Source organism: Bactrocera dorsalis, chromosome 4 (assembly GCF_023373825.1).
Source record: "Bactrocera dorsalis isolate Fly_Bdor chromosome 4, ASM2337382v1, whole genome shotgun sequence".
NCBI classification, from domain to species: domain Eukaryota; kingdom Metazoa; phylum Arthropoda; class Insecta; order Diptera; family Tephritidae; genus Bactrocera; species Bactrocera dorsalis.
Window position 1 is genome coordinate 21793148 of NC_064306.1, and position 26427 is coordinate 21819574.

General features: G+C 36.5%; 2 protein-coding genes across 5 annotated transcripts; one reads left to right on the top strand and one right to left on the bottom strand.

Annotated features, from left to right (window-relative positions):
- Positions 1-1355: 1355 nt before the first annotated feature.
- On the bottom strand, positions 1356-8856 carry LOC105233351 (integrator complex subunit 2). The gene is made up of 4 exons (XM_011215420.4): positions 7471-8856; positions 6524-6768; positions 2350-3789; positions 1356-2272 (listed from the first exon to the last, which is right to left on the bottom strand). The coding sequence occupies exons 1-4, from the start codon at positions 8272-8274 to the stop codon at positions 1414-1416; spliced, it is 3348 nt and encodes a 1115-aa protein (XP_011213722.2). The 5' UTR covers positions 8275-8856; the 3' UTR covers positions 1356-1413.
- Positions 8857-13798: 4942 nt separating this feature from the next.
- LOC105233350 (spectrin beta chain) lies at positions 13799-25561 on the top strand. Of its 4 annotated transcripts, none has more exons than XM_029553434.2 (9): positions 13799-13959; positions 15283-15762; positions 15848-21434; positions 21511-21707; positions 22295-22469; positions 24211-24261; positions 24810-24913; positions 24974-25140; positions 25209-25561. In XM_029553434.2, the coding sequence occupies exons 2-9, from the start codon at positions 15301-15303 to the stop codon at positions 25393-25395; spliced, it is 6930 nt and encodes a 2309-aa protein (XP_029409294.1). In that variant the 5' UTR covers positions 13799-13959; positions 15283-15300; the 3' UTR covers positions 25396-25561. The 4 variants fall into 4 exon arrangements, with proteins under 4 accessions (XP_029409294.1, XP_049312631.1, XP_029409295.1 ...); XM_029553435.2 differs by lacking the exon at positions 13799-13959 and adding an exon at positions 14143-14215; XM_049456673.1 differs by lacking the exon at positions 13799-13959 and adding an exon at positions 14284-14526.
- The last annotated feature ends 866 nt before the right edge of the window (positions 25562-26427 follow it).

Sequence of the window (26427 nt, forward strand, 5' to 3'; positions counted from 1 at the left end):
ATCTGACCATCTTTACAATAAAATGTATTGCTTCTGGCCTGTTCTTCTTCTGTTCTCGCATAAACACCACTTACGCGGTTTTAGCCGAGTTAACAATAGCACGCCAGTCGTTTCTTCTTTTCGCAATGTGGCGTCAATTAGAGATTCCAAGCGAAGCCAGGTCCTTCTCCACCTGGTCTTTCCAACGGAGTGGAGATCTTCGTCTTCCTATGCTTCCTTTGGCGAGTCTTTTCCGATGCTGTTGTTTAATTTTCATTGAGGGCGTTTTTTACATAGCGGATCTTAAACCCAGCCCACAACCCTGGGGAAGGCTTGATTCGCATTCTCTCTTTAGCTTGCCTACAGACGGATGTTCTTTGACTACCCGGAGGATGCCAAGACGGGAAGTCGTGAGCTGCTTGAGCCATATGTGAAAGAATCGTTTCTGGCCACTCCCAAGTGAATGTCAATCAGAACTTTACTCACTTGCATTAACTTCTATACATAACACTCCATCCTCCCTTCCCTTCTATCCTTTTACTTTAGTAAGATGACGCCCATATATAGTGGACGGGCGGTCTTTCTTCTTCTGTACTGGCGTAGACACCGCTTACGCGATTATGGCCGAGTCAACAACAGCGCGCCAGTCGTTTCTTCTCTTCGCTACGTGGCGCCAATTGGATACTCCAAGCGAAGCCAGGTCCTTCTCCACTTGACTGGAGGTCTTCCTCCTCCTCTGTCCCGCGGCGGGCACTGCGTCGAATATTTTCAAAGCTGGAGTATTTTCATCCATCCGTACAACATGACCAAGCCAGCGGAGGATGGAGTTTTGTGTAGAAGTTCACGCAAGTGAGGAAAGTTCTCTGATCGCCATTCACTTGGGAGTGGCCAAAAACGATTTTTTTACATATGACTCAAGCAGCTCACGACTTCCGGTCTTTGACCAAGTATTCACTGGGTAGCCTAAGAACATCCGTTTGAAGGCGAGCTAAAGTGAGAAGGCGAAATATTCCCTACTTAGGGTTGTGCGCTGGGTTTGGGACCCGCCACGTAAAAAAACACCCCCAATGAAAGGACGGGCGGTCAGACATTTCATTCATCATCCTTGACCTCGTCTCATCTTCCTGGTCAGTTGGATCAGCACCATTATATGTATATATGTATGTACATCAGGGTTAGTTTTATGTGCTATAAATAAAATTTATATAATCAAAACTATTATATTTTGGGGGGGATGCAACAAATTGTGAAAGTGAATATTTTCCTTTTTCGACATTAGTAATATAATTTTAATGAAAACTAACGATTTAGTTAAGATAAATCTTTTTATTAATATTACCAACAAACTAAAAAATAACGGAGAAGTCACTGCAACATTGTTTACTATTTCTTTATTGTCTAAGTGAATTGATTATTTACGTTTGTGGAACAGTTTCAGTACAGTTCAACTTTATTCACAATTTTAGTAATCAGCGTTTCAAAAGCTTCCTCGATCATGCTTATATATTGTTGTGTATCCTTGAAGCATTTTTGTTTTGTATTTGATGTAAGTTGCATTTGAGTTGAGTTAATACCTAAAGTTCCCTGTGAATGCAAACTCTTGCCAGTTAACATCAAAATATTAATACAGTCATCAACTAAAATTGGGAAAGCTTCCGCGAATCGTATAAGGGCCGGAAGAATGTTGCTTAAAAATTTGCACTTAGCATGTGTGGAAAGTAGAGATAAGGAAGATTGGACTGTGTTAATACAGAATTTTGAGACACTCAAACTTTTGGGTATAGCGTACTTAAGAACGAGATGTGATGCTAAATCGATTGTAAAAATTTGTTTATCCATTTCCGGCATACTGAGAAATTCATGCAAAAAATCTATACATATATGCATTGAAGGTACTCCCATTACCATCATTGGTATAACTTCTCGTGGATATGTTTGGAAGTGAACTAGTTTAGCTAAGGAAGGCTCGGATATGAAAGCCTGATGTATAAATGAGCATATTATGCCTTGAGTTTCTCGTAACGAAAACGTTGCTACCGTGTCTTTTGCATTTTTGTTCATGTCTGCTAAAACCTCCAAAAGTATATGCACAGCTGCGCTCTCCTGAGATGCAATTAATGCTGTCTTCAATTCATCACGATCACTATCACTTTGTAACTGACCATTTTTATCTAATATCTGTTTAGATTGCATTTGTATGTTGAGAAAAGCTTTAGATGCGGCCAAACTTCCTTGAAGTATTCGAAGCAGTATCATTAACGTGTAAGGAGAGTAAAACACATGTTTACCGCACCTGAAATATGTAAATCGTATATTTCTTTTCTTCGTAGTAAAAAAAAGAAATAGTTATATAAATAGTTTTAGACATACCTTAGAACCTGTAATGGATCCAATAAATCTTCATTAACATATGTACATCTTGTAGCACCAGTATCCGTATTCATTACAGAATTTAAAGACATTTTCCAAAAACTAGTAGGTAAAACCGAATTAAGTCGTAACCATATATCCTTATAGAGTTCTTGAATAATTCGTGGAACGTTTTTCTGAAAAACTTTCGACATGTTTTCAACTATTAAATCTGTATATTGCGTAAGATCTTCAGCAGGCAGCTTTAAAAGGACTTTAAAAACCCGTATTGCTATTGCCGGTTTCGTACTTATTTTATCAAGTGCCTTAATAACAAGAGCACGTTCAATTTGTTTATTCACCATGAGGCTTGGTGATACTGGATTTGATACATAGTGCTCCTCCATCCAATCGTCAACCATGCTCAAATGAGGATAGTTGGAGATAATTAAGCGAAGTAATGGATGAAATAGACCAGCGTAATCATTTTGATATTGTTCCGCTTTCTGCAACAAATACTTCATTGGCAGTTCTGCCAGGAAATTATTGGTATATTCTTTTATTTTTCTTCCGGCGGTAGACTGATTGTGTGTATTAGAAAGACGAGTCTCTTCATAAAGAACCAAATAATATAGTATAAGTAGTTGAGCCGTTAAATTACATTTTACTTCAATGCCCATTATTTCCTCCAATTCTGCGGATGTGGCGCCAATTGCAATAGTTTGGGTGGCTCCAAAGAAGTTTCTGTTATCAATAGTAGTAGCTTTCGATGATTTAAAAATATGTAAAATTTCGGTTTCAGAGAATGGTTTATGCATGTGATCAACATTGACTTTCCCCAACGGATTCGGTACTATTAACGAATTGACATAAACTTCTATTAAAGCTGGCATTACAGGATGAACTGGTCGCACAGAATTACAGATTTGCTTGTAAATCCATAGTTTAATAGGAACTTTATGCTTTAAAAATGCTCGAGATTTCAATAATTGATGTATACAATGTACCGAAAGATAACCGGAAATATTTGCATTTAAATTGGGTGTTACAGGCACGCGAACTGCATGAGATGCGACCACTTGTTCAGTAAATAGATCTTGTGTGAAAACTTGTTTTATACGATTTGTACTATTTGGACGAATAGGAATTTTCATGGCTAAAGTAGAACAAACTAACTCGCTGATGGCAGTTATTTGATTGCTATGGAAATGTATTGCGAGCAAGAGCAACATTTCACCCAGAGATGCAGAGGTGTCTGACTTTCTGCCAAAAAATTTATCTTCCTTTATAAGCCATTGTAGCCATTCAACTGATTTATTTTCAAGAGCTGTTGTTGATACAAGAGATGGACACGCAATAAGCATACAAAGGGCCAATGAGACGAACCGAAGTCCAGATTGTGTTGGTTGTGGCCGGCTAGTAACTAGTTGAGTTAACATATTGACTTCGTCATCATTAAATCTAAACGTAAAAATAAAAAACAGAAATAAATTATTAAACAAGGCTTTCAAATTTTTATTTAATATATGTATGTACATCTAAAAAGCTCTCTGATTTAAGTCATCGAAAATTTACTATACAATACTCGACCGTTTTGCGCACGTTACATTCCAAATATGTGGAGCACTGCATTAGCCTCATGTAGCATCTCACTAGGAAGGACAAATAGATGCCCTCAGGTTTAAATGATCCGAAATCACACTATGTGATATTATTCAAAGAAGTCTCATCTTGGTTAAAAGATGGTGCGGCTTAACATTAACCCAAAACGGCTATAATTCAGTTCACGAGACGAGATTTGTTCTATCTATAGGAGCCTTGGTACTAGACTCTAAAATGACATGGAAAAAGGAAATGGACTCAAATATTGTAAAATCCACCAAAGCGTTGAATATGTGCCAACGTTTAGCTGGTAGAACCTGGGTTGCAACTTGCCTGAAGTACGCTACGATAGTCTGACCAATGGCCACATATTGAGCGGCTTCTTGGATGTCAATGGTCTCAATAACAACTGTTGATAAACGGCTGACGAAAGTTGTCATGTGCACGTACACAATCGCAGCACTAAAGTTGATTCTGCTCCTCGCTGCACTATACATCGTTTTGAAAATAAATACAGATGATGTACACATGGAATTATGACTTGGGACCACGCACCAACCTGTCAGTGCCCAAGAATAGGTTTCCAAGCATTTTCAAGCTAAGGAGCCTGCCTTTAGCAGATATTATTCTGCAGAAAAACTATGTCGGGGAACGTATTGTCATTTTCAGTGATAATCAAGCGCAACTTCTAACGAAAGAAGCTGTTGCAACCAAACTAATAGAATGGAATCGATGGCATGTGTTCAAAGGTAAACGGTTATCTCTCCGACCTTTCTCGCTTCTTCTCTCCACGGAACTAACACTCTCCGCCACCAAATCCACAGTGACCATATTTACAAACTGGACGAAGGAGTACAGACTTGGCCTTAACATTGCAGTCGATGGCGTTAAAATTTCGACCGTCAATAATCCTAAGATTTTTTTTTGATAGTCTATGCTCCTTCACTTCTCATACGACCGAGATTATCGCCAAGGTACAGAACCGCAACAAAATCCTCAAGTCGCTAGCCGGCAGCATATGAAGAAGCATTAGACTTGACAGAATACTGCACTCCGGACTATGACAGGCTGCCTGGATGCAGTACGCCGACCAGACTTCAGACGCAACAAACTTCCGGCAAGCACTGACTACCATTCACAGCGAATCTATCAACGCATTCACCGATTCCCTTCCAGTTAATAGCGTACTCGGAGTCAAACCACCACAAATCGCAGATGAAGAGCTCGAGTTGCCGCGAGAAACGAGATTGACCTTTGCTTAGCTTCGTTTTGGATACTGTAGCAGGTTAAACTTCTACTTTTTCAGAATAACCTCAACCTGATAAAAAAGTTTGAAATTATAAATAAAAATCTTTTAACCTATTTTACATTTTCTATTAATATTTTTTTCAAACAAATTCGTTAATTTTTAAACACAAATGTTTAAAGATAATAAAAAGGTAAAAAGGCCTCCATACTATGGAAAAAATATACAAATTTAGAGGAAAATCCTTTTTGTGCATAAACGCAAATTTGAAATGAGTTAATATTTTCTGAACAATCAATGGAATCAGAATTGCTTGAAAAGACATTTGTAAACTCTTGCGAGGTAGTCAGATTAGTTTTAGACATTAAATACAAAACTATTGTACTCTGTAGCAACAAGTTGCAAGAGTTTACAAATGACTTTTCAAGCAATTCTGTCTACCTTGATTAGTTTTAGACAATAAATACAAAACTATTGTACTATGTAGCATACATATAAGTGATCAGGACGACGAGATAAATTGAAATCCGGGTGACTCCAACCTTCTTGTATGGTTAATGTACATATCTCCTCAACCACAGAAGCTACAAAAACCGAATTAGCCTACTGCGTGTTACTTCTAAGATGGTATGAGTGGGCTTTAAAGGAGTCGGTGTCGAAATTGGACAATGGGTGTGGCATCACCACTTTTAGGTGAAATGCCATATCTCGAAACCCGTCCGACCTATTTTAACCAAATTCGGTACGTGACATTCCTCTGACATTTTTATATTACAGTGTTAGGACTACAGCCACGCCTTACTTCCGTGTAATACATTTTTAAATTTTACTTTAAACTTTCACTTTCCTATATACAAATGATCCAAACTGTCCAAGTCCCTAGGAACTGAATATGTAGATCCAGTGCATATAATTGACTTTTTAACGAAAATATCGGTTATTCAAAGAAATTCATAGAGAATCTTTGGATAATAGTAATAAGTCTGCGTGCTACAAAAAGGTTGGATCGGATCAATACTTCCCTTAGCTCTCATATACCCAATCTCAAGATTTTCGAACTTCGTGGGGATTTCTGGTGATATTGCATAGATGAGTTATCCTAATAAAATTGAGAGAGCGTGTTTTTTTTATAACGGTGCATCTTTGTTCTTAGTATGAATAAAATCTGGTGGAAATTGGCCCTAGACTACAAATAACTAACAATTCTTATGTACCTAAAGGTATTTCCATGGCTTTAATCCTGCAATTTTTAATAGGTTTTAAAGATAAGGTACCAATCACCTTTTTTTGAGCACCAAGTAAAAACACAATTAGGCGTATATATGTACATACATATGCTACACTTACTTCAATCCGGCTATTCCACGCAAGGCGCAATATAAACGCATTAGCACTACTCCTTGTACAGTATAATCTTCACCATTTCCTGGATTTAAGGATTTTTGAACATTTTTTTGCAACTGTTGTAATAGTTCTACTCGCACTAAATTCAATGCGTCGCTCTTTCTTTTCTGGCTTGACCTTATATAAATAGCGAACCACGTCCGAACATTTTGATCATTGCCGAGTAGCATTCCAGTGAGAAAGGCCACCTAAGAGAATATAGACGTATGATTACATATGAAATAAATATACATGTAGACACGAAATAATTTTTCCTTTGTTTTTTCAAAGCAGAAATCGTAAGAGGTTAAACAGTTGGATTCTCCAAATGTAAACCTCTTATTGTCATATGAAGAAAACAAAGAGTAGCAATTTATATATGTTTATAATATTTAATATTTTACTTGATATAGGATTACCTTATCTTTAATAACAATATTATTAATAGATACATATATAAACGCATATTTATTATAAAGAATTATTTAAAACTTTATAAGCATCAACGTGAACATTATATCAAGCACAACTTGGAAATGCGTTCGTTCATACTTTGTCAATTCTGATGAATAGCAAAATTGAAATTTCTACTTTAAATATCAATTAATTAGTTAGGTTGCCTAAGAAAACTTCATAATCAGAGAACTCATAGTGTAAATTAAAATGTATATTTATTAACGATGTATTACTATATATTTTATTTAAAACAGGAGAATTATACTGATATGTGATCATGACGGATTTCATATTCATAATAATTGAATAATTAACTTTACTCAAATCTTAAATATTGTTTTGACATATTTCGTCGTTTTTAAAACATAATAGTCAAAGACTATCCGATTGTTTGAAGCACCGAACTTCTGCATAGTTACTAAACAAAGTTAATGAATATGTAAATTATTACTTACCAAGTCTTCGGGAAACTTTAAACAAAGTTTGAGCATAAAAGATGGAACTTTTAGAATCTCCACACATATAGATCGCGTTGGCAATGCTTGGGATGGGTTCATTTCGTTTAGCGCCATTAATAATGACAGTTTTAGTTTCCCTTCATTACTTTCTTCATCACAATTCAGAATAATATGTGTAACCACATCCCTGTAGCAATCAGGAAAATTTGCTACTAAAGCGCAAATAATCCGTTGACCATTTTGCACATGCACCAAAGCATCCGCCAATTCCAAAATATTCAATAAGGAAGGAAGTTCCGCCAAGGCAATACATAAAATATCGACAACTTCCTCCAAATAGATTCCATCGTCCAGAATCTCCGATTGCAAAAATGTTTTTTGATCCGATAATTGCCATTGAATATTAAAAATCTCAGATAAAACAACTCGCACCTTCCGAGTAACATCTGCGCGCTCAAATCCGAGAGCTATACCGGTTTGTAAACCAAATTCATGCTGCTGCCCTTCGAAGTACACCGACTTCTGCCGTGCTTGCAGCTCTTTTTTTAATTCCTGTTCTAACTCATGGTAATTTACTTGCAAGTATGAAACTATACTATTTACAACTTCTATTCCAATGAGAACCGCTAAAATTTGTTTTCGCGATTCCATTGATGATTCCGTGTTATCAAGAGGGGACAATAAACTCATCCGTACTAGTGAAGGTAACACGGGACGTATTTCGTGAGATGGATAAGTAGAAAGAGCTGCAATATCCAAATTTTGCATGGCCGCAAAAACTCTTGAAGTTATATTTGCCATTTTGTCTTCAAAATCGATTTAAATGTTTACAAACAAAGAAGTGCTTTAAACCTAAATCATAATGTCAAAATATTATTCGGAATAGGGATGATTACGACCGGCTTACTCGATTATAAAATTGATAACTTGACAGTAAGCTACCAATCGGTTAAATTACACTGCTACCAAAAACGTTAAACTTTCTAAAAGGTATAAAAGTGATAAGCGAAACTTCTATTTATACCATTGTGTAAATAAATGCAATATATAAAAGATTTATACATGGATGCGTACGATCATTCATGTCTTCCGTAATGCTGCAGAACTAGCTTTTAAGTTAGTCACAGATTATTTTTGTCAAAATTAATTATATTGAAGGCATTTTAAATTTTTGAAAGCTTTGCACGATGTTAATAATTTAATTGTAAGCAAAAAATGAGTTGAGAAGAGCCAGCTCGTAGTACGAAAGTAATTTTTTTTTTTCGTTCCCACGACAGTCGGGTCTACGTAACCGGAACGGACCCGGATTTTTACCCGGCCAAGGACTGTCAACTCGGCAGAATTCGGCCGCTACAACAGCAACAACAACAACGAAAGTAATTTTAGAGTAAATTCTCATTTGAGATTTTTATTTTTTTTCAAATTTACTTGTTTTGCACTATAACATATTGGAGGGACACAAACATTTTATTTGAGACACTTATAGCCGTGACTGACGAGCAACGGCAGACTTGTGCATTTAGACAGCTGATAGTGAAATTTGTTTATTTATTACAAAAAAAAAAGTGAAATAAAGGAAAATTATTAATAAAAATTTTGGTATTTTTGGAAAATCAATATAAATTTAAAGAATAATTCGTTTATTATTAACTACGTCAAAAGATAAAAGAGTGAAATTAAAAGCAATAATTGATTGTAATGCAGAAAAAGTGTGCGAAAAAGTTAAGAATATTGGAAAAATGGATAGCAAATTGTACGTTGTTTATTTTCTGCCATCTAAAAATATTCAAATTTGTTTTTGTTAATATACTTGCATATAATTTAATTAGTAATATAAAACTGCTTACCTCTGATGCTGTAAACGCAAAGGAGGCAAAAGTGTGCAAAAAGGTTAAGAATATTGGAAAAATGGATAGCAACAGTGCGACATCTGTCAAAAAATAGCAAAAATCGGCCATTTTTGAGCAGTGTTGCCTACTCAAATTTGGTAAATTCCACCAAATGCACGAAATTCTTGTGCATTACAAACTTGCATTAACATGGGTCAAATGCGCAAATAAATGTAAATTAATCCCGCTAATGCATCTTAGCGCTGTCGTCTGTCAGGGCTATAACAGTGACCGGTATGTACACAAGACAACACAGCTGTCCATTTTGCATGTACACAATTTCGTTGTGGCCATACTGATACCTTGCACTTGAATGAAATTTTAATATTTTGTTCAAAGTAAAATTTTTTATGACAAAAATAAGTAAATAGATAAATTTATTTGTTTTAAATTATCAATTGTTATTACAAATAATGTAATAGATCTATTTTATGCTTTTATTTGTAAAATAACGTCAGATTTGTTAGAGCTTTGAATAATTTTACATTTTACATATTAGTGGCATCACTACTTTACCTTACGGGGCATCTCGACAGGATATAATTTATAGAATACTAGCTGTCAAACGAATTGCTATTACCATTGCCAAATCTGTATGTGGGCATTTGCTATCATGAATCATTAGCGTAAAGGCGTAGAGTAGGTACTTAGCACTGATTGATTACGTTGGCGCTGCCACGACTTATATAGCCACGCACTTCTCGCTGATGCCGACGTGTCCTTCTAGAATATTGCGTCTGGAAATTACCAGAACATAATGCTATACGTTGCCAAATGCAGACAAGCAGACAGCCGCGGCGCCAGACTCTGCTATTGTTCAAGCAGACGGCTGCGGCGCCAGATGTCTATTGTTTCGACAAGCAGACAGTGCGGCGCCAGATTTCTATTGTTTCGACAAGCAGACAGCCGCGGCGCCAGATGTCTACAACAAGACAAATGCTATTCCATAACTATTGTTCATAATAAGGGATGCATATAGCAATACAAATACAACTTAATACTACTTTTGTAAAAGTTTCGATGATCATCTGAAAAATCTAGAGGAAGTCTTTCAGCGAATAGCATCAGCCGGATTACGCTTGAATCCCAAAAAGTGTTCATTATGGAAGAAGCAGGTCACATATCTCGGACATAAAGTGTCAACTGAGGGGATTCACACCGAGGAAGGAAAAATAAAAGCAGTCAAAGATTGGCCTCGACCCACCAACATACATGAACTCCGCAGCTTCCTTGGCTTATGCACGTATTACCGCCGTTTTGTACCTGGATTTGCGAACGTGGCTAGAAGTTTACATGATTTAACAAAGAAGAATCGCCCGTTTGTATGGCAGTTGGAACAAGAAAAAGCGTTTGAGCAGCTTAAAGAACTACTTTGTACGGCGCCGATGTTAGCTTATCCAATACCTGGAAAGAAATTCATCCTGGATACAGATGCGAGCGCTTATGGAATTGGAGGTGTCCTGTCTCAGCTCATCGACGGACAAGAAAGAGTAATTGGGTATTACAGCAGAGTGCTCGGGAAACCAGAGAAAAACTACTGTGTGACGCGAAAAGAACTACTAGCTGTGGTGGAATGTGTAAAACATTTCCACAAGTATTTGTATGGACAACGATTCTTGCTGAGGACTGATCATGCAGCATTAAAATGGTTATTACAGTTTAAGAATCCGGAAGGCCAAATTGCACGATGGATCGAAAGATTACAGAATTACGACTTCGAAACAGAACACCGAAAAGGGATTCACCACAAAAATGCGGATGCATTATCACGTCGCCCTTGTCCACTGGAATGTAAACATTGCTCCAAATCAGAGGGAAAAGAAGGTATAATCGACGTGCGATTACTGAATATAGAACCTGAAGATGATTGGACTCCTCACCGCATCAGAATCAATCAGCTGGAGGACCCTGATCTTGCAAAGCTGATAATAGCCAAAGAAAATGGGGTACAACCACCAAAGGAACAAATAAGTAGCGAGAGTCCAACTGCAAAAGCATATTGGGCCCAATGGAACAGCATAAACCTCGTTAATGGATACCTTCATCGTACCTGGGAAAGTGAAGATGGCAAACAGTCTCGTCTGTTGATCATAGTACCGAAGTCCATGATCCCGAAAGTGTTGAAAGAATATCACAATGGACCTAGTGGAGGGCACCTTGGAATTACAAAAACTATAGAGAAGATTAAACAACGGTTCTACTGGATCGGTTGTCGAGATTCCATAGCAGAATGGATAAGAAATTGCGTAGAGTGCATGGCAGCTAAAGGTCCTAAAGCCAAAAGTCGCGGTAGGCTACAACAGTACAACGTGGGATCACCATTTGAACGAGTCGCAATGGATGTTGCAGGTCCGTTCCCAACCAGTACGGCCGGTAACAAATATCTACTGGTTGTCATGGACTATTTCAGTAAATGGCCAGAAGTATATGCCTTACCAAACCAGGAAGCGAAGACCGTAGCCGAAGCGTTTGTAGAAAATTGGATAACAAGGTTCGGAGTGCCCGTCGAATTACACTCAGATCAAGGCAGAAATTTCGAATCTTCCATTTTCCAAGAAGTCTGTACATTATTGGGCATCCACAAGACACGGACAACAGCGTTACACCCACAATCAGATGGGATGGTAGAGAGATTCAACCGAACGCTCGAAGAACATCTGCGGAAAATCGTTGATAAAGACCAACGGAATTGGGACAAGTGCATCCAGATGTTCCTGCTGGCGTATCGTTCAGCGAAGCACGAGACAACTGGTTACACGCCGGCAAAGATTATTTTCGGATCTGATCTGCGACTCCCTGCTGATCTTAAGTTTGGAACGAATCCTTCAGCTGTAAGAAATGATGGAGATTATTGTTCTGCCTTAAAGGAAGAAATGAATGAATTGCATCTAATGGTAAGACAGCATACGCATCTGATGAGCAATAAGATGAAGGACCGGTTCGATCAAGCGGCAAATTCAAAAGGTTTTGAAGAAGGTGATCTGGTCCTGTTGTTCAATCCACTTCGAAAGAAAGGCTTGTCCCCGAAACTGCAGACAGCCTGGGAAGGACCCTATATGGTGATGAAACGACTTAATGACGTGGTATACCGCATACAAAGAAATGGAAAAGCACGATGTAAAATGAAAGTAGTACATTTGGAGAGGCTCGCCCCATTTGGTTCAAGAGGATTTGTGCCTAATCGGGACGATTAGGCTTTAGTGGAGGGCAGTGTTACAAAAGTAGTATTAAGATGTATTTGTATTGCTATATGCATCCCTTATTATGAACAATAGCTGTAGGTATATGGAATAGCATTTGTCTTGTTGTAGACATCTGGCGCCGCGAAACAATAGACATCTGGCGCCGCACTGTCTGCTTGTCTACTTAAACAATTGCTGAGTCTGGCGCCGCGACTGTCTGCTTACGTCTGGCGCCGTATAGCCGTATGTTCTGGTAATTTCCAGACGCGATATTCTAGAAGGACACGTCGGCATCAGCGAGAAGTGCGTGGCTATATAAGCCGTGGCAGCGCCAACGTAATCAATCAGTGCTAAGAGTAAACTGCTATAGTGTAGACGAGTTGTGAAATAAAGAGTTGTTGAATTAAATTAAACAGTGTTGATTTTATTTGTCAATCCAGAGATACGAACCTAACAAAGTAAACTAGCAAGAGTAAATTCGTAACAATATTTTAGAATAAAAAAACGTATACATGGAGAGTACACATCTTTTGTTAAAGATATTCTACAAGAAGAAGTAAGAAACATAGAACCTTCTTTGAAGTGATAACATTTAAGATAATCATATGTTTTTAAGACTTCTGTACTTTGATACAAGCACAAGACTCTAAATAAATGGAGACAATCTTATGACGATTTTTCTACTCATTACGCGAAAGTCACAAACATCTCTTAATTGGAAACGAAAAGATGTTATCATTCGTTAGTTAAGGATCCATATATAACTTGAATAATAGTGGTACACATGCAACGGGACTGATTTGGTAACCCTCAATATGTCGTTAAAAATGGTAAAAATTTTTATAACGCAGTCAAATGGCATAATTCCTAAAAAATAAAACGTTGATTACGATGGTTACGAAATTTATGTGACATTGAATTATTTTTACCTATTACGTATTTGAGTTGCTTACAAAATATAAAAAACGACAATCGGTTAATATCTATGTTAAAGTGTCAGTATATTTAAAACAGCAAAAGAGAACTTTTATTAGTTATGTGACCTGCTTTCATCAGGTGACAAATTTAAATTAATGTACTAAAATTTTTGATTGCCTTTGCTGTTTCTGCTAAGTAATTGATAAGAATATATCATTTAACACCCGAACAGGCCTTTTCCTATTGGCATAAACAGGCATTTGTTCTGGTTGGAAAATTGCAACCATGGTTGTATATTGTCGATAGTGCAGGTTATGCCGTATAAAGACAACATATACATAATTTTTCACTTCTCTCTAGTTGTCGTTCTGCTGTTGTTTCCGAAGATTAATTTTTATAAGAAATTGAATGTTTAAAAGAATATTACCTTAATAAACGCCTAAATTTTAAACAAACGAAGTGAAAATCAATACATAAAATACAAAATACAGAGAGCGGTAGGTATTGTTAATGTTTATTGAAAAGTTTTTACTGAACATTGAAACATAAAAAGACAACGCCCAGGAAAGCGTTGAAGAGGCTGTGGTGGTAGAAAATTGGAACACAAGTATGTAATAGCATTGAGTGGTGTTTATGAAATTGTTCACTGTCATTGATGACATCACCTCGCTTACTCTATTCATTCTAGTAGTATTATCATGGGTCGTGAACATTAATTATATTTAACATGAACTAGGAAGCCTAATTAAAAAGGTGATTCCATTAAAAATATATACATATTTATAGCTAATAATAGACAGTGAAAAAATTTCGGAAACAAAAATATAAAAGTGTTTAAATCAATACATAGAAATCTACAAATGAGTGTGTGAGTTTTTAATCTAGGTGCTTCAGTGAAAGTGCTAACTTTATTTGGTAAACCTGGAGTTCGTGAATAATTTACTCAAATAATGTGAAAATTAGATGATCTTATAGGAATAGAGAAGTTTGAAATTCAGACTGAACGCTAATATAAAAAATAAAGTTCTTGAGTACATATACAATTTCTTATTATTCATAATAAGGTATGTATGTATTTATACAAATGCAGTCGGAAATGTAACCAAATGTTAATTTCTTCATTTCCTCTTATTTCTAAACATAAATATCTACATTTATTCACTAGTGATCAATATTTTATTACGTAATTGATAATGACCGCAGTCAGTCATATTTACTTGTATACAGTAAGAGCTTCTACAACTACATACATATATAAGTCACAAACTTAGCGGCATCAGCAGTTAAAAATCACTAAGAAAATTCAGTACATTAGAATATACATACTTAATGGTCTAATTTATTTGCAAATAGTAGTTTTTAAATATTTATATATTAATAATGCAAAATAATTCAATACTTTCGTTTCTAAACTTATAAAAAATCTTAACAAATACTTGAATAATTCGTGTTAACATTAATTTAACCAAAATATATGTGCTATGGAACGTTCGTTGACTTGCCTATCTATATCTTATCTTATGTTATGCGTTACATATTTGATTTTAATACACTGTTCACATGGATGTGTTGCCAAATATGATCACATACATGCGTAAGCACAGTAGGGCGTTGTACAAACTATAATGCGCTTAATTAATTTGTAGAAATATGATGAACGGCATGTAGACAGATACTAATTTCCTCCACTTTAAGTTTACAGTATAGAATTACCTTTTTGTAATAATTCATAGATATAAATATTTAATACGGTTCTCGCAACTTGAACAAAAGTAAAAAATGTAACACAAATTGTTATTCCTTGCTATATATTTTTTTAGATATAACTTATCGACAAAATGACGACCGACATTTCAATTGTTCGATGGGATCCTAGTCAGGGTCCTGGAAACGAATATATCGATGAATACGAATATGATGGAGGGAATTCCAGCTCTAGACTTTTTGAAAGATCGCGGATAAAGGCTCTTGCTGAAGAACGAGAAAATGTTCAAAAGAAAACATTTACAAAGTGGGTTAATTCACATTTGTGTAGAGTTAACTGCAGGATAGGAGATTTGTATGTAGATATGCGTGACGGAAAATACCTTATAAAACTGTTAGAAGTATTATCTGGTGAACGTCTACCGAAACCAACAAAAGGAAAAATGAGGATCCATTGTTTGGAAAATGTGGACAAAGCTCTACAATTTTTACGTGAGCAACGCGTACATTTAGAAAATATAGGATCGCATGACATTGTGGATGGAAACGCTTCTTTAAATTTGGGCTTAATTTGGACCATCATCTTGCGATTCCAGGTAAATTATTATTATTATTTTGTATTTTAATATACAAATTCTGTAAATGGTTCATATAAAATGGTTTCTACTAATTATTTCTCAGATTCAAGACATTACAATTGAAGAAGTCGACAACAAAGAAACTAAATCTGCTAAGGATGCTTTACTTTTGTGGTGTCAAATGAAAACTGCTGGATACAATAATGTGAATGTCAGGAACTTCACCACTTCTTGGCGAGACGGACTCGCATTCAATGCAATAATTCATAAACACCGTCCTGATTTGGTGCAATTTGAAAAGTTGTCCAAAGCGAACCCCTTGTATAATCTGAACAATGCCTTCGACGTTGCTGAAGATAAGTTAGGTCTTGCAAAGTTACTCGATGCTGAAGATGTATTTGTCGACCATCCCGATGAAAAGTCTATTATCACATATGTGGTTACCTATTATCATTACTTCAGTAAGCTAAAGCAAGAAACAGTGCAAGGCAAACGAATCGGAAAAGTTGTGGGCATTGCCATGGAAAATGATAAAATGATTAATGACTATGAACATTTTACAAGTGATTTACTAAAATGGATTGAAACAACTATCCAAGCCCTTGGAGAAAGAGAATTTGAAAATTCTTTAGCGGGAGTGCAAAGTCAGTTAGCTCAATTTTCAAATTATCGAACTATTGAAAAGCCTCCTAAGTTTGTAGAAAAAGGTAATTTAGAAGTGTTGTTATTCACGCTTCAATCGAAAATGCGGGCAAACAATCAGAAACCTTATACTCCTAAGGAAGGAAAAATGATTTCTGATATAAATAAGGCTTGGGAGCGTTTAGAGAAAGCAGAACATGAGCGAGAATTAGCATTAAGAGAAGAACTTATTCGCCAAGAGAAGTTGGAACAACTGGCTGCTCGTTTTGATAGAAAAGCTTCAATGAGGGAAACTTGGCTTTCCGAGAACCAAAGACTAGTTAGTCAGGATAACTTCGGATTCGATTTAGCAGCGGTTGAAGCTGCGGCAAAGAAACACGAAGCTATTGAAACAGACATATTTGCTTATGAAGAACGTGTACAAGCAGTCATTGCTGTGTGTGACGAATTAGAATCAGAACGTTACCACGATGTTAAGCGAATATTGCTGCGTAAGGAAAATGTTATGCGATTATGGACGTACTTGCTGGAACTATTACGCGCACGTAGAATGCGATTAGAAATATCGTTGCAATTACAACAAAACTTCCAAGAAATGCTTTATATTTTGGATAATATGGAGGAAATCAGGCAGCTACTTTTAACTGATGACTATGGAAAACACCTTATGGGTGTAGAAGACTTACTTCAAAAGCATTCCCTTGTCGAAGCAGATATCAACATTCTTGGAGAGCGTGTTAAAGTTGTAGTCCAAAATTCTCAGAAATTCTTAAGCGATGACCCAGAGTCATATAAACCTTGTGACCCTGAAATCATTGTTAGCCGTGTTCAACAATTAGAGGATGCATACGCTGAATTGGTTCGTCTAGCTGTGGAGCGCAGAAGTCGCCTGGAAGAAAGTCGAAAATTGTGGCAATTCTATTGGGATACGGCTGATGAAGAAAATTGGATAAAAGAAAAGGAACAAATCGTATCCACCGATGAAATTGGACACGATTTAACTACAGTAAATTTATTATTGAGCAAACATAAGGCATTAGAATCCGAAATTACGTCGCATGATCCTCAATTGCAAGGTGTTGCTAAAATAGGTGCCGAATTAATTACTGAAGGACACTTTGGAGCTGATCGTATTAAGGATCGTTTGAAGGAAATTCTTTCTAAATGGGATCATCTGTTAGATTTGACTAAGTACAGACGTCAACGTCTAGAAAATGCTGTAGAATACTTCCAATTATTTGCTGACGCTGATGATGTAGACAATTGGATGCTCGATACGCTAAGAATTGTTTCAAGCGAAGATGTTGGACGCGATGAAGCCAACGTACAGTCATTGCTTAAAAAGCATAAGGATGTTGCAGATGAACTTAAGAATTACGCTGAAGTTATTAACGCTTTACACAAGCAAGCTGAAGATTTAAAATTGAACGACACAGAAAAGGCCAATGTAGATAAGCGTCTAGAAGCAATTGACACTAGATACAAAGAGTTGACCGAATTGGCAAAATTGCGAAAACAACGACTATTAGATGCACTCAGCCTTTATAAGTTGATGTCTGAAGCGGACGGTGTTGAGCAATGGATAAAAGAAAAGACCAAAATGTTAGATACAATGACGCCTGGAAAAGACATTGAAGATGTCGAAATAATGAAGCATCGCTTCGAAGGTTTTGACAAGGAGATGAATGCTAATGCTTCTCGCGTTGCTGTTGTTAATCAATTAGCTAGGCAACTGTTGCATGTTGAACATCCTAATTCGGACGAAATATTGGAAAGGCAGAACCATCTCAATCAGGAGTGGTCTACTTTACGCGAAAAAGCAGAAGCTAAAATGGATGATTTGAAATCTGCCCATGGTGTGCAAACATTCTATATTGAATGTAGAGAAACAATATCATGGATCGAAGACAAAAAGCGCATTTTAACTGAAACCGATAGCCTAGAGATGGACTTGACTGGTGTGATGACTTTGCAAAGACGTCTTAGTGGTATGGAAAGAGATTTGGCAGCTATTCAAGCTAAACTATCTAGTTTAAGCAAAGAAGCTGATAGTATTGAGAATGAACATCCAGAGGAGGCACAAATAATCCGTGATAGAATTTCTCAAATAGAGCTTATTTGGGAGCAATTAACCCAAATGCTGAAGGAACGCGACTCTAAATTGGAAGAAGCAGGTGATTTACACAGATTTTTGCGTGATTTGGACCACTTCCAGACATGGTTGACCAAAACCCAAACTGACGTGGCATCTGAAGATACTCCAACTTCCTTGCCTGAAGCTGAGAAGCTTCTAAATCAACATCAATCAATTCGCGAGGAAATTGATAATTACACAGAAGATTATAAGAACATGATGGAATATGGTGAGCGTTTAACATCAGAATCGAATACGTCGGACGATCCACAATATATGTTCCTTCGTGAGAGATTAAATGCGTTGAAAGATGGTTGGGAGGAGTTGCATCAAATGTGGGAAAATAGACAAGTGTTGCTCTCTCAAAGTCTGGATCAACAGTTATTCAATAGAGATGCACGTCAAACCGAAGTGCTATTAAGTCAACAAGAACATTTCCTTAGTAAGGATGATACTCCAGTTAATTTAGAGCAAGCTGAGAACCAACTTAAACGTCATGAAGCATTCCTCACTACCATGGAGGCAAATGATGATAAGATAAATACTTTGTTGCAAGTAGCTGACACCCTTGTGGAGAAAGAACATTTTGACGCTGAGAAAATCGGGAAGCGAGCTGAAAATATTGCAAGTCGTCGTGACGATAATCGCCAACGAGCTTTGGATCAGCACGAAAAGTTAAAGAATCAAGTGAAATTGCATGAATTTTTACAAGATCTTGAAGAATTGGCTGAATGGGTACAAGAACGATATGTAACATCCCAAGATGAGACCTACAGGAGTGCTAAAACAATCCATTCTAAATGGACACGACATCAAGCTTTTGAAGCAGAGATTGCGGCCAATAAAGAACGTTTATTTGAAGCAGAAAAGGCAGCTCAGGATTTGTCTAAAGAGAAACCAGAATTCAAAGATATTATAGAACCAAAGTTAAAAGAACTGGCCAAACAATTCGAAGATTTAGAGGTGCACACAAAAGAGAAAGGCGCAATGTTATTTGATGCAAATCGCGAAGTTCTGGTACAACAAACTTGCGACGATATCGATTCCTATATTACTGACTTGGAAAAACAAATCGTCAATGCTGACACTGGCAATGACCTGACGTCAGTTAACATTCTTATGCAGAAGCAACAAGTCATACAAACTCAAATGGCAGCTAAAGAACGACAGGTAGAGGAGATCGACAAACAAACTGAATATTTGCAAAAGACAACTCCATTAGAGAAGATCGAACCAATTGTCACCAAGAAAACGGCAGTTCTTGATAGATTTGAAAAAATCAAAGCACCACTAGTAGAACGCCAAAAGCAACTGGAAAAGAAGAAGGAAGCATTCCAATTCTGCCGGGATGTCGAAGACGAAAAGTTGTGGATTGACGAAAAGTTACCTTTAGCTACTTCAAAAGATTATGGTAACTCATTGTTTAATGTCCATGTACTGAAAAAGAAAAATCAATCTCTTGCTACCGAAATTGATAACCACGAACCTAGGATAATGGCTATATGCAATAACGGCAGAAAACTAATAGATGAAGGTCATGAAGATGCTAAGAAGTTTGAGAGTCTTATTAGTGATCTGACTCAAAAATGGCAAGAACTTAAAGATGCTATTGATAATCGTAAGCGAAATCTTTTAGAATCAGAAAAGGTACAACAATACTTTTTCGATGCGCAAGAGGCTGAATCGTGGATGAGCGAACAGGAGTTATACATGATGGTGGAGGATCGTGGAAAGGATGAGATCAGTGCACAAAATCTAATGAAGAAACATGAAAACTTAGAACAATCTGTTGAAGACTATGCCAATACAATTAGGCAATTAGGTGAAGTTGCACGCCAATTCAATACCGAGGACAGCGGTAGTGGTGATGCCGTGTCTGTTAAGCAATCCCAATTGGACAAACTTTACGCTGGCCTTAAGGATTTGGCTGGCGAACGTCGGGCGCGCTTGAATGAAGCTCTACAATTATTTATGTTGAGCAGAGAAGTTGATGACTTGGAACAATGGATTACAGACCGGGAAGTTGTTGCTGGATCCCAAGAACTTGGACAAGATTATGATCACGTAACATTACTTTCAGAACGCTTTGATGAATTTGCACGTGATACTGAAGCCGTTGGCGGCGAACGGGTTGCTAAAGTTAACAATATTGCTGACAACTTAATTCAAGCTGGTCATTCAGATTCGGCTACAATTGCTGAATGGAAAGATAACTTGAATGAATCATGGCAAGACCTTTTGGAACTGATTGAAACACGCACTCAAATGTTGGCTGCCTCCAAGGAACTTCACAAATTCTTCCATGACTGTAAAGATATCCTTAGTCGTATCATTGAGAAGCAACATGGTGTTTCGGATGAATTGGGACGTGATGCGGGATCTGTATCGACTTTGCAACGAAAACACCACAACTTCATGCAAGACCTTATGACTCTTTATTCACAAGTACAACAAATTCAAGAGGAATCAGCGAAACTACAAGATTCATACGCTGGTGACAAAGCCAAGGAAATTACTAACCGAGAGCAAGAGGTTCTACACGCATGGTCTAATTTGCAAGCTATGTGTGATGCTCGTAAGCAAAAACTAGCTGACACGGGCGATCTATTTAGATTCTTTAATATGGTTCGTATATTAATGATATGGATGGAGGATCTTGTGCGACAAATGAACACATCTGAGAAACCTAGAGATGTTTCGGGTGTTGAACTACTCATGAATAATCACCAAAGTCTGAAAGCTGAAATTGATACACGAGAAGATAACTTCGCCGCTTGTATATCTCTTGGTAAAGAGTTATTGGCAAGAAGTCATTATGCATCAGCCGATATTAAAGATAGGCTTCTGCAGTTGAACAACAGTCGAAATGCCTTGCTACGACGTTGGGAGGAGAGATGGGAGAACTTACAACTAAGTAAATGAGTTATATATTAAATTACAATTGAAACGATTTTAATTTCTATCTTTTCATTTGGTATTTTCAAATATAGTTCTAGAGGTATACCAGTTCGCCAGAGATGCTGCCGTTGCTGAGGCTTGGCTTATTGCCCAAGAACCTTATCTTTTGTCTTCAGAATTGGGTCACACCATTGATGAAGTTGAGAACTTAATTAAAAAACATGAAGCATTCGAAAAATCTGCTGCTGCCCAAGAAGAACGCTTTAGTGCTCTTGAGCGCTTAACAACAGTAAGTATTTTGCAAATTTTTATAAGATTAGGTAGTTCTTCAATCGTACCAATAGAATTTTGAACAAAATTATTAACTAAGTTCGGGTTGTTCAGAGATATAAAATTATTAATACAATTTTGAGAATAGTTTATTACGTTGTAAACAATATGATATTTAATATACATTTGTGATTACATAAAAAAGCCACACCTGAAACCCTCACTTAAACCCCATAATGAGTCTAAGGGGACTATTAAAAGACCATTTGCGGCGAAAACCCCTTCATAATAGGCTTCATTGTAGCAAATTCGAAAGACGAATGGGGCTAAAATTCTCCTGGCGAATATAACTTACTGATTTGTAGAAAGAGCTAACGCTGCAGGGAGGTGATTAATGTTATGAGCACGAAAAATACAATAAAGAACAAGTACATTTTTTAACATTAAAAATAAACTTTACAAAATTATAAATACTACATATTAACAGTCGATTCTTTTAATTTTGCGAAAATTGTTTTTCGATTTATCAATAAAATCCAACTTAATTGTGTTAGCACAAGTGTATCTTGTTTAAATATGTATATATATGTATATTTTTTTTTTTAGTTTGAGCTTAAGGAAATCAAAAGACGTCAGGAATTGGCGGAGGAAGCTGAGAGGCAGCGAGTAAAAGAGGAATTGGAGGCGAAAGCAGCATTGGAAGCTGCTGAGCAAGCTAAACGGGAAGCAGAGAGACGTGATATTGTCGATGCAGCAGCAGCAGCGGCTGAAGAATCAGCAGGTAATTCCGATTTTATTTTTATTTCATAACAACAGTAACATAATTTAAAATGAATTTTTAAAAATTAGAATATTTGTGAATTTTATTTTGTTGCTCATATCTTTTGATACTCTTGCAATATGTTGCTACAGAGTATAATACTTTTGTTCACCTAGCGGATATTTGCATCACCTAAAACTAATCGAAAATTTATATATACATGTATAAATTATTAGGATAACGAGACGGGTTGAAATCCGGATCTGTCTGTCCGTTTGTCTGTGAAAGCTGTAATTGGAGTAAAAATATCTATGAAACTCGGTACTCGTGTTCCTTGGCAAAAAAGTGAGGACAACTTCGTAGATGGTTTACATCCAAACTCCTACGCCTACAAATCGCACCCGCAAAATATTTTGTCTTGGCTTCGTTCACTACCAGACCAATTTGTTTCGCTTCTTTGCGCAACATGGAGTAAGCAGAATTAACAGAAATCATTTGGTATCGAACAGCTCGGAGAGGACCTTCCAGATCCTGGCTGAGCTTTTGGTTTTGATCAACATCAGTTTACACAAGCGTATTAGTTTTGCAGGTATACTCAGACATCGCGGCATTAAGGCAGCTTCTTTTCGTGCTGTCAAAAGCAGCTTTAAAGTCGACCGGTTGACTTTCCTCCTTATGTATTTTTGATGGTTTTTGAGGTACCTTAATATTTAGTAATGCCAAAAATAGATAAAAACAGGTAGACTACACCTATCTCCCATATAACTAATACAAGATTTTCAAACTTTCTGTTGGCCTTATACCGTATAAGTATGTCGGTCAATATGTATTAGCAAAATTAACTCAACTTATAATATTGGATATACTTTAGTTTAATGCGGAAAATATGTATGTCAAATTATATTAAACTACATATAATAATTTCCGTTATTCTAAGAAATTTTATAATATTAATGGTTTAGCGCTGAAGCATGAATGAAGTTTGTTGACGACAACCTAGATATCCTTGCCATCCTAACGGGGATTAGATAACCTTTAAAATAACAACAACAATGACGTTGGTCAAGACCTTGGTTTTAATCTCATATACTTATTATCAACTTCGATCATCTTATTGACGTTTTGCACGTTAACTCATCGATTAAATTTAGTCTTCGGTTTAGTTTATATCACATATATCTTCTTTGAAGTTCATTTTAACTAACGTGAAGTAAAATATATCAATAAAATTATATGAGTCGATGACCTTTGATATAACTTAATAAAATACGTAATTTGATTGTAATTCAATCACGCTTTCGCCGTATAAGCGTTGAATTCTTTTGCAACATTTTTAAAAATAAAGTTTTGTCAACACCTGATTGTAATTCACCAGATTTGATCCTTGCAAGTTGCAGGAGTACGAAATGTTCGGATACTCCCGAACTTATTTTATTAGATATTGGCAATCGAATGGCGGTAGTTATTAGAAGAATCCAAAATGTAGGTATAAGCTTTTTTCTGCCCGAATTTTAACTTGTGATCTATCTCACAGTTACGAAAAAGACAAAATAAAAGTTAAGAATTAAGAAACCTTAAACTCTTTTTTAATGTTTGAATTTATAATTCACATTTTGTCCTATTCGTTTCTTTACTTTCATTTTGATGTCCTTGAATAAATTATTTGCTTAATTGTTGCATTAGAAAGTATGTAATTTTGAATACATAGCTGTTTAATATCGGTCTCATATTTTACTTAAATATTTTTGCTGCCATGGAAAAGTCGTAGTAGATACATCTGTTGATGTGGAACGTACTGTAGAGCCACAAACAGGTATTTTAATTAATCTATGATAAAAACATGTTCAGAAAATGGTAATATAACTAAAACAAATAATTTAAATAAGTGTATTATTTTTGTATATTTATGAAGCATATATACATAGACTACAAAGTATTCAAAGTTTAAGTTTAAGAAGTAGAAATGATTGGTTTTGAAATGCATTGCATATGTTACGCTGGATTAGTGCATAATATTAGATACAGTTTGTAAAGGAAGTTATTTCTATTCATTGGGTGTCTAAATACCTCGGAATGGAAGTAATATATTGTTGATAAAACTAGCGCAGTATTCTGATCACCCGTCACAAGTGTATTGCAGTTTTCTTATTCGTCTGCTTCTATAGAAAGCTGCCGTGTTGCCTTGGCGCTTTAAGTATTTTTGCTGAATTTGTGGAAGGTTGTAGGCAACTAAATTGTTTTTATTTGTATGGCCACGAATATACAACATACTCGTATTATGCTTCTAAATATATTTTTATTCAAGTTTTTTCAAATTCAATATTTATATTTGTGTAAAAATGAAAATGTTTTAATACTCAGAACATGCAACTTTGTCGGCTGGTGAAGGACAGGAAGGTTACCTCACAAGAAAACATGAATGGGAATCTACTACGAAAAAAGCTTCGAATAGGTCTTGGGATAAGGTATGACTCGCTATTGTAAAAAAATAAAGATGCATTTTCTGGATTATTTTTATTTTATAGGTATACGTAGTTGCAAAAGTAGGGCATTTATCATTCTACAAAGATCAAAAGGGTTATAAAAGTAATCCTGAATTGACGTTCCGTGGAGAGCCCAGTTATGATTTACAAGGTGCAGGTATTCAAATTGCTACCGATTATACCAAAAAGAAGCATGTCCTAAGAATAAAGTAAGTATAAGCAATGGTTTAATGAAATACATTCAGTTTTTCCATAATATCTGTTTTCGTATTTTAAGGCTTTCTGGGGGCGCTGAATTTTTATTACAAGCGCATGATGATGATGAAATGTCTCAGTGGGTATCGTCCCTAAAGGCCCAAAGTGATTCAGCAACCGTTGCTGAAAGCAGATCGCAAACATTACCAGCTACTTCTCAGAAGGATGAACCAAAACGCAGATCTTTCTTTACTCTTAAAAAAAAATAAAGTGAGGACGTTCATTATTAATAATAATATTAAATTTTGCTTACAAAATTGCACGACAAATATGCTAAATATATGTATATGTATCTTATTTATTAAAAACATGTATGCATTTCAATGTATTCAATAAAACATTTATTCCTCAAACTCTTATAGGGGAAGATCAATATTTAATTTATTTCAAATTAATTTGACTATTTTCAATATCTTTCCAAAACCAAGCGATCATACCCTGCTTTGATCGGTAAGTATTAGGTTTCTTTTAACATATAGCAGTAGGGTTGCTCACAAGATCACTGCAAGACACTCACAACAAATCTGATTTTAAAAAATTTACTGCGAACTCCAAAGTATGGGGGAGATAGCTGCATTCGTGAACATGGAAAGTATATCAATAGCTGCAATATCCAGAACGAAGCTGCGCAAGGGTCACTCGCGTTTCTCGCGGCAACTGGAGCTTTTCGTCTGCAATGGGTGGTGATTTGTCTCCAAGAACGCCATTCTCTGAAAGGAAGTCGGTGAAGGTGCTGATAGATCCGCTGTGAATGGCGGTCAGTGCTTGTCGGAAGTTTGTTGCGTCCGAAGTCTGGTCAGCGTACTGCTCGATGTCGTCGACGTAATTAAGGAAAGACCTCTTGATGTTACTAGGAGGCGGTTCCGCTCCAATCAAGTGGCTGCAGGGGTGATTTCTGCGAAAACATTCTAGCAGGAACTGCTTGGAGAGGAGTTCATTATGCTCCTTAACTGGGAGCAAAAGCGTCTCACTATGTAGATGATCGATGGGAGATATCAAGAGGCATCCTATCGTGGTCCGGAGTGCAGTGTTCTGGCAGGTCTGAAGTTTCTTCATCTGCGTACCATTGCATCCAGGCCACCATATTGGTGCGGTGTAATTGAGGATCGGCCGGCCGATTGCCTTGTAAGTTGCCAACAACGTTTCTTTGTCTTTTCCTCATGTGCGGATTTGGTTGCGGCTCTGTATCTTGTCGATAATTGCGGTCGTATGAAGAGTGAAGGGGCATAGACTATCAAATG

What these genes read in the sequence shown, in the direction of transcription:
- LOC105233351 (XM_011215420.4), bottom strand. Translation starts at nt 8,274, where the DNA reads ATGGCAAATATAACTTCAAGAGTTTTTGCGGCCATGCAAAATTTGGAT. An exon ending in TAAAGTTTCCCGAAGACTTG is followed by an intron (nt 6,769 to 7,470) that starts GTAAGTAATAAT and finishes ATATTCTCTTAG; the next exon opens with GTGGCCTTTCTCACTGGAAT. An exon ending in GATCCATTACAGGTTCTAAG is followed by an intron (nt 2,273 to 2,349) that starts GTATGTCTAAAA and finishes TACATATTTCAG; the next exon opens with GTGCGGTAAACATGTGTTTT.
- LOC105233350 (XM_029553434.2), top strand. Translation starts at nt 15,301, where the DNA reads ATGACGACCGACATTTCAATTGTTCGATGGGATCCTAGTCAGGGTCCT. An exon ending in AGCGGCTGAAGAATCAGCAG is followed by an intron (nt 22,470 to 24,210) that starts GTAATTCCGATT and finishes GCCATGGAAAAG; the next exon opens with TCGTAGTAGATACATCTGTT. An exon ending in CGAATAGGTCTTGGGATAAG is followed by an intron (nt 24,914 to 24,973) that starts GTATGACTCGCT and finishes TTTATTTTATAG; the next exon opens with GTATACGTAGTTGCAAAAGT.